The following is an 8,886-nucleotide window of genomic DNA, read 5'->3' on the forward strand; positions in this document are numbered from 1 at the left end:
GTCCAAACACAGCTACTGTCTCATACTGCTATCATTTCTGTGCACACATAAATGCTGACTGACAGAATGTTGTTCCTGCAGAACTCTTCCCCTTGGAGACTGCCTACAGAACACAAATATCTGCTGTTTCTGTTCAAGCAGAGTTTCTTCAGGAAGAAAAGGGAAAAACTGCTCCCACTTGTCTGATTGTTCATATAAGCCTCATATCCAGCATGAAGCAGAAAGACAGAGCTGAGTGAAGAACAGAGAACATGTTTCCAGTTCTTCCTCCTCTATCAGGCATTGTGTGTGTCTGCAGCAGGTCTCTCCATACCTGAGTGTCCAGTCTCCAGCGTGGATCCTTCAGTCCAGCTGATAGCAGCTTCACTCCTGAGTCTCCTGGATGATTGTAGCTCAGGTCCAGCTCTCTCAGATGGGAGGGGTTGGAGCTCAGAGCTGAGGCCAGAGAAGCACAGCCTTTGTCTGTGATCAGACAGCCTGACAACTTGCGCACACACACACACACACATAATACAACCATGTGTAGTTTCAAGAACAGCAGTATCTGTGTGTGGCATCAACTCATGGGCTTTCCTGCAGTGCACAGGTTTGCGTGTGCACCGCCTGGAGGTGTACAGCAACGCAGACCTTGATATTAAATTGTTTCTATGGCTCTCCCTCATTATGTAACTGAGGTTGGGACCAGGGTTCAAACCCTGAAGCCCTGATTCTCCCACACCAAAATTGTGGGACTTAATCGCCCTTTCAGAGGGCAGATTGGAGGGAGATGACCTGTGGTGAAGTGGGAATGAGGGGATGGATTAACCAAGGTTTTAATTTGGTTTATACTTTAGTAGTTTATTCCTTTCATACTTAAACTGAAAATTAAAATCTTCTCTGGAAATTATGCAAACAAGAGGTACAAAGGGTCTATAAGAAAGTTCAGAGCTACTATGGGATTATTTTTATCCTTTTGCTGTTCACATTAATGTTAAATATTTAATGAGAAATAATTTTACTTGGAAATGCTTAGAGATCCATCTTGTTTCGATGAGGCAGGATGCAGCATATAATTCACAATAAGAGCTAATGAATGTTTAAAAACATGTTACCACAAACTGGTGTTACATAACCTCAGAAAGAAGCAGAATGACTAATGTGTGCATGTAAGTGCACATCTCATGTTATGGTTATTTAGCAGCACTACTCCTTTGCTGCTCAGTCATTTAATAAATATTTCTGATTGGAGACATCGCTGCTGTAAAGGCAAATAAGAAGAGCTGCTGGTTAGAGCAGATTTAATAAGGACAACTTATAAGCTTGTGTAATTGTGGTGTGCAGTGGCTAGAGTTGTTGCCTCACAGCAAGAAGGTCACAGGTTCTGCTCCCATGTCACACAGAGTGTGAACAGAGTACACATGAATGGAGACTAAAAAATCAATAAACATTTAATCACAAGAAACACGTTATTGAGCAAAAAAGTGAGCGATATGATACTTTTTTTTTTTTTACAAGGATACATGAAGCAAATGTGACCCAGCTTGAATTGTCTTACAAAGACAAGTCTTTAGTTGTTGAACATCGTCTTCCTCTGCACCATCTCATCTCTGAACCATCTGGGGGAAACAGTTCTTCGCTTCACAGGTAATGTCTCATCGTCCCCTCTGTTTTGAGACATCTATATTGATTACGAGCGTTCAGACTAATCACAGAAGATAAGGAATATTCAGTTCTGCCAGAGTAGTTAGAAAATCCATCTAGCCTCTAGGAAACAGGCTTTAAGACATTTTAAACCGGAACATGTGAGCCTTTCACAACCTTGCCTCCATAAACAAATTCTCCTCTAGGTGTCCAACCCCCGTCGCTGTTGGGTAATTTCTTCATAATATGCTCAGCATTTTTACGGTTACGTTTACCCTTACAAAAAAATCCCACGAACATCACATGTTACTTTCACATGTGATCACATGTGAATCACATGGGAATCACATGTGAATCATATGTGAATTTCGTGGGATTTTTTTTATAAGGGTAGGTAGTCTTTTCAGAACCTCATTTATTATTTCACCAGATTTCGACTGATCAGGTCTCGGGTCTTGCTCGATGTTTCCCCACTCTGATTGTGCAGCGTTGTTGAGTCTGTCGTGTTGTAGAGTGAAAGTCACCTGAGGTGCTTGCTGACCTTGCTTTATAAAAGCGATGTATCTCTGCAAAAGTGCATCATACTTTTTAACCTTTTCATAATAAGCCACCCAGGTTCATTTAATATCGCCTCATCCTCGCATCATTTTCAGCAATCTGTCTGATAGAAGTCTCCGGTTGAGTCAGACGTCTTAACTGATGCGATAAAATCAGAAACATTTTCTGTAAAGTCCTCAGAGACATTTTATCTTCTAAACATTCCAGCCACCTCCTAAAAGAGGTACAACAGCTGCAAATAAGGGCAAAACATTCCTGCTCTGAATTGAGAGAGCCCTGTATTTACCTTTTAACCCCACCTTTTTATCAGTCAGCAGTCTGATCATGTTTTTTCTGCTTTTTCAGTGTTTTGTACTGAGAGGATGAAAGCCAGATGTTAGCTTTTAAGACATTCAGAGCAATCTCACACAAAGCTTGTAGAAAGTCCGGTGAGCAGTGGGCTAGAATATCTGTCCTTCTTTGCAGGGTAGAATGGTAAAGCAGAACTGAGCAGAAAAGCTGAGACTGACAAACAGATTGACTTTAGAGATATTGTATTTAGGGCTAGGAAACCTTATGTTTGTAAGTGTTTTGATTTGATTGTTGAACTTTTGTAACTAATTCCAGATGGCAACATCACCAAGGTCTTGAGATGACTTACTGAACTGTCAAAAGAATTAAATAATGAAAGGAGATTTCTAGAGATCACAACTAATCCAACAGTTTACTGGAATTGAAACTTTTCTTTGAGTCTCTGTTGCAGTGACAGTGGTGACCTGAGGGTGCTATTGTGTTCCTTGCATCCGAGGACTTTCTTCAGAGGTTGATAGATACGAGTCAGACCAAAGTGAACTTTCCTGGGCAGAGGACAAGTGATAACAACTTGTAGCTGAGGTCAAAAGGGCAACTCCGACGGCTGTTCAACTAGAAGGAAGCAACATGTGGTGTTACTCCTCTCGAGTTTAATCAAGGCTGAACGCAGTTCTTGGTTTCAACAGCCATTTATTGTGGACACGTCTTATAAAGTCCCCCAAAATGCCGTCAGAACTAAAAGAAGATAACACAAACTTAAATCAGTTCACAATAAATGGAGTATTTACACAAATAAAAGATACAAAAACCAAAACCGTACCTCATTAGCCGCATTGACTCCAGAGGAATAAAACTTAATTCTTATGATCAGCTTCTTCAGCTTGAATGCCCCATGTGGATCTAAGTGCACCAGTCAAAGTTTTCCCACATGGTCCGTGGAACAAAAACAAAAGTTCCCCCTCACATTTGAATGTACACTTAACCATACATAATAAACACCACACAAATTTACTAAAACTTCCACACATTTAAACTCGACACTTTATATTAAATAAAATGCAACTATTGCCACCTTAAACAAAACAACAACAAAAAAAAAACAATAAACCAGCAGCAGTTGTCTTGACAACAGCTACACGTGGTATCATCTGACTCATTCCACCAAAGTTCATACTACAGACGAAGCTAAAGTTGACTTTGATAAAAGGATGAGCAGAAAAACTGCAAAAATGAAACTGTTACTGATCAACTGTGGATGTTGGCAGAAGTGGTGTTTTAAGGAGCAATGAGAAAAGAGACGAGCTGACAGCTGATGTCACAGGGACAACCCACTTCAAATCAACAAAAGCAGAGAAGAGCACGAGAAGTCAGAGCGACAAGGTGCAGAACCAGAGGCATCCAGCAGAGGAGATGTGATGAAAGTCCCAAAGGGGGGATCCATCTTCCTCAGAGCAGATGAATACAACACAGCACATAATAATTTGGACCTGTACACACCAGTGTTCTTGCCTGCAGAGATACAAGTAGGTCAAAAAGGTTTCATAAATAAAGAGATGAGTTTATCCACATTCTACGCGGACAGCTGATGTAACAAACACAGAGTTATACACAGATTTAAGGACAGAATATGAAATGCATATGAGTTGCACCAATAAAATCATGTGGTCTACATGTTCATAGGCACAGCACAACTTATGGTGTAGATTAGTGCTCAAATCTTATAAACACATGGGATGATGCTTTTGAAACTCATTGGAGTAAGGAGAATTCATAAATACAGTACACCATGCTGATGAGATATCCTGTTTGGGGAAACAACTCCTGTTTGGGGAAAAGGTGATGTTGAGCAGATAAAAATGGTAGCTTGAAATAATAGGGGGAATATTAGGATAGATATATGGCCACAAAGACATGTACTCAGCTAACCACGCCTACAGTAACTACCACACCTAAGTTTATGTCCACAGCCACAGAAGAGACACCTACTCTGTTAATAATATCTAAATTTTCTACATCAGTCATCAACATTGGCACAACATTAAAAACAACACCTGCACATGTGATTTCAGGTAATACATCTCTATCCTGATTTATTACATTGGTGTTTCAGAATTAGACCATTTTAAAACTACAACACTGGAGATTACTTCACATGTAATTAGAATTACAACAATGTGTACCACCAATGCACATTGGTTAAAGAATATGTATTTGTGAAGCTTGTGACATGACAGAACCAACACCAGATTGATATGGATGTTTAGAAGAACAGGACTGCCATGATTTTCATGGTGGCCCAGAAGAGTTTTACTCAACGCATCAAGACAATGAAGGCCAAACTGGACCAAACCAGGCTCAAGAAGTGCAACTAGGTTAAGCCAGTTTCAAGTAATTTCATTGAATATAGGTCTACAGATTTCATTAAGAGACTACTAGATTGATCACAGATTCACTGATACCTCACATCAAACAAAAATCTTTTGCATTGGTTAAAATAAAATGCCCACAGTACTCAGTGTATGAAGGAGTGACAAACCTAGTTCGAATAGATAAAATGTGACTAAGTTTTAGAGAAGCTTAGATGATTATGAACTCGATGAGGGTGTTTATTTAAATTTTTAGGTCAACCAACAGGAATTCCAGACAAATTCAAAACAGCGTAATTTGAGTTTATTGAGTTTTGGGATTTGAGTTTATTTTACCCTGGATTATAATTAACCTGATGTTGAGTGAATAAATTATATTTATTATAACCAACACAGACTGATAAATTTCACAGTCGAGGGATTTATGGCTCTAGGAGATTAACTTTATGAGACAAGTAAGATGGTAAGCCAGAACAGACCAGCTTTTGATTGGACCTTAGTAGTACTTAGAAGTATGGAAGAAGTCTGTCATATGTTTGCAAAATGTACTGTAATGATTAAATTAAGTAATCTAAAAACAGCTAAAGAATAATGCAGGCGGGAGCAGCTGGTTGTGGAAAGGTCTAGAGGAAATTTTGGGGGAATGGGGAGCTTTGGCTGTCAAAATTGGAATAACTTTAATAATAATACTATTTGTGAATTTTCTGCTTGTGTGTTGTGTTGTCCCAATCCTGAGGAAATGGATTCTGGGGACCATGTATAGGTGGATGACTGTAGCTGACAATTGTGAAAATGACTGACACATGGACCGCCTGGACCTGTGAGGTCGTGGACTCGATGACAGAGCCCATACTTGTCTGTGGGAAGCACTATTGGATGAAAAGGACTGGACTGGCAATCAGTTGCATCCTATGAGCCATCATAGATGGGACGGACTCAGTTGCATCCACAGACACTCAGTTACACATTCATATTACAACACATATAAACAAATGCAGTCGACACAGGCGGCCATACACACACCTCGACATATATGTATAACACAAACTCATATATGCCCATTTACATTTTACAACATACATACTTTATTTTGTTTGATTTTGGACTGTTTAAGATGTCTTTATGTTTTATTTTACATTATATCAACTTTATTTTACATTATATTTACCTTATATTTACCTTTATATTCCATGTTATATCGTTTCAGTTGGGTTTTGTGTTTCAGATCATTGTGGGTACCAGGGCTGAGTTCCATTTGTACTGAGGTGGTCGCCCTGTGTGTGGGGGAGGGGACCATAGAATAGTTTTCCCTGGGACAATGAAACGAAACAGCCAACCAGGGTTTTTCGATTCTATACAAATGGAATTTCCAGTCTTGGGAGAACAATGATCTTGTTTTACTTTTTGTGATGTGTTGTGATAATTTGTGTTAGAATTATCACCTACATTTATTCGCCTACTGTTACTTAATCATAGGTTAGCCCCCTTTTATTTTTGTGTTATCTTACCGGCACATGTTTGATATTTAACTCACTTTTAGGTAATCAGATAGATATTCTTATAGCACCATATAAACCCTTATTAGTATGCATTAGTTTTCAATATTTTGAAAAAAGGGGGGAATGTGGAGGAGAGTGCAGGGGTGTTGCAGGGTTCACCAAATATGCAAAAGGAACTCTGTTCAAATGTCAAGTACGTCTGGTTGTATACACAGGATACATCGTGTTCAGTTGTTTTTGTCAGAACTTCACAGAACAGTGGCGGTGACAACGAGATGTTTCCTGGAACACAGGAAACGTCTTGTTGGCCATGGGTTAAGCCAGACTCAGTGTTGTAGGAGTTATGTAAACTTCTGACCAATCACGTCAGAAGTATGTAACAGACAACAAGCATTACTTTTGTATAAATACGCCCTGTTTCAAAGATACTTTGGGATTTTGGGGCAAGCTGATCAGAGTAATTGTGTCAATAAAAATCCCCCGTATTTGGCTGGAATCCAACGAGTCTGACTGTTATTTCGGTGTGCGACATACCTTGCTTTTCACCCACAGGCTCTGCGTAAAGGACCATTTTGTTTTTATATAAGCTGACATGACGGCTTACTTTGTTTTGGGAATGTAGACAGTCGGCCACTGACCAGGAAGTAAACCCAACCTCAGTGTTGCTCTGGACATGCAGGCATTAAGTCCAGCAGTAAAAACCTGTGTGGGTCTCTGGTAGCATCTTCAACGCCCTTGTTAAAAAACACCTTTTGTGAGGGAAAGATCTGGCGAGCCAAAACACCCATTTGTAACTTGTCCCTTAGATTTTTAAAAAACTAATTGTGCGGCTGTGTTTCCCCTGGTGTAACACATTCTGTGTAAGCATCATAACACTCATATTCTTATGATATCGGTATTGGGTGGAGATTTTAACCACTTCCAAACTATCAGAGGCTTGAAAAATCACATCATCCAAAATAACCAAGTGGCTTTGGTCAGGAGGAAACACATTTTCATCTTCAAAACAATGAGGAAAACCATGAACAAAGCTGACGTTTTTATTTAGCTTCTACAGCTGGAAAGGTGTGTAGATCCAAACAATGTTTTCAGGAATCCATTACATGGTAACAATTCTCCAAAACATGTTTCACTAAAAAAGATTTCCCACACCCACTAGGCCCAACAATTAAACAAGAAAAAGGTGATTTGAGCCTGGGATCAGAACCAAACAGTAAAGATGTACCATCAGAAAAAAACGGGTCTTTTTGATGGGTTCACCTCAATTTTTTCAGTCTAGATGAATGCCTTGATTTACCTGGTACTCTCTGATTTACTTTTCCTGCATCAGTTTCCTGCCGAGTACCCCAAAGCTTCCTGTTTACCTTTCAGAGATGTGTTAAATGTAGTCAACGGAAATAGAACAGCTGCGTCTGTCAAAGTGATTTTTAACCAAAAACCTGTTAGAGCCCTTTCAGATTTACTGTGGCGCCAAGACTCTTTCTGATTATTAATTCCCACGCACGTTTGGCAGTGTGTGAATACAAGTTTACACTGAGATGTTTTTGAAGATAAAACTGTGAAAAACAGGCTTTGTGAGGGAGAAACAACTGCCCTGATGAATCCAGAGGAATTTATTGGATTGTCGAAGTCTTTGTAAATAATGTTACGACTGTTTACAGGACACAAACAATTAACTTTGCAACGAGACACAAGCTTATGAAATCTTCGGTTTATCTTGTGTGTGTGTGTCTTTCATGTAGATCATCTTAGATTTAATGTAATTTAATTCATAGTTGTGTGTTTTGACTCTGTACTTTTGTGTAAAATGTTGTAAAGCACTTCGTATCACATTGTTGCTGAAAAGAGCTATATAAATAAATATGACTTGACTTGACTTAAATATTATGGGATCTTGACATAAGAATCAACTTTCTCAGATTCACAGTGAAGACAGTAATCAGTTTGACTTCACTTCTTCCAAAGTCAGCGTAGTTATTAAATCTTGTTTGACAAACAAACCAAACACCAACATTTTTACAAATTAGCTTATGTACTATTACTATCTAACCTATCTACCTAAATTATCCAATAACTATAAATAAAACCATCCACGGCTCATCAATAATGAGCTAGCGTTAGCCTCAATTAGCTTGCTGCATTGGCCATTTAAATATTAAGAGGAGCGATAACCCTTTACAGCTATTTTTCAAATGCAGAACTGTTACGAGGTTTATGACACCAATCAAGAACTTCCTGAGGTCAAACAGAAACAAAAAGTCTAAACAAACACTGGATTTATATTTTTTTATTCTCAGTGCAACATGCTAGTAAAATCCAAAGAATATATACCCCCAAAATGTTTAGGAAGATCAGTTTTTACACAAGCAATTATAGTATAAAAAAAAAAAGAAAATTCCCTTCTCACCCTCCGCGGGTGGTCTTTGTTTCATCCTCTGAGCTCGNGGTCCTCTACCAGAGGCCTGGGAGCTTGAGGGTTCTGCGCAGTATCTTGGCTGTGCCTAGAACTGCACATTTCTGGACTGAGATGTCTGATGTTGTTCATGGGATCT

At 39.1% G+C, this 8,886-nt stretch overlaps 1 protein-coding gene and 1 long non-coding RNA gene across 2 annotated transcripts in view; both read right to left on the reverse strand.

Annotated features, from left to right (window-relative positions):
• Positions 1-2,865: 2,865 nt before the first annotated feature.
• LOC119616735 lies at positions 2,866-3,597 on the reverse strand. The gene is made up of 2 exons (XR_005232740.1): positions 3,290-3,597; positions 2,866-3,204 (listed from the first exon to the last, which is right to left on the reverse strand). It is a non-coding gene; the product is annotated as an uncharacterized LOC119616735 (long non-coding RNA).
• A 4,961-nt stretch (positions 3,598-8,558) lies between these two features.
• LOC108251541 (5-hydroxytryptamine receptor 3A-like) overlaps positions 8,559-8,886 on the reverse strand; it is a 7,255-nt gene continuing 6,927 nt past the window's right edge. Inside the window, exon 7 of the mRNA XM_037973985.1 lies at positions 8,559-8,569. Within this exon, the coding sequence (XP_037829913.1) occupies positions 8,559-8,569 (11 nt within the window). The remainder of the gene's footprint in view (positions 8,570-8,886) is intronic.

The sequence above is a fragment of the Kryptolebias marmoratus genome, linkage group LG23 (genome assembly GCF_001649575.2).
Source record: "Kryptolebias marmoratus isolate JLee-2015 linkage group LG23, ASM164957v2, whole genome shotgun sequence".
NCBI lineage: Eukaryota > Metazoa > Chordata > Actinopteri > Cyprinodontiformes > Rivulidae > Kryptolebias > Kryptolebias marmoratus.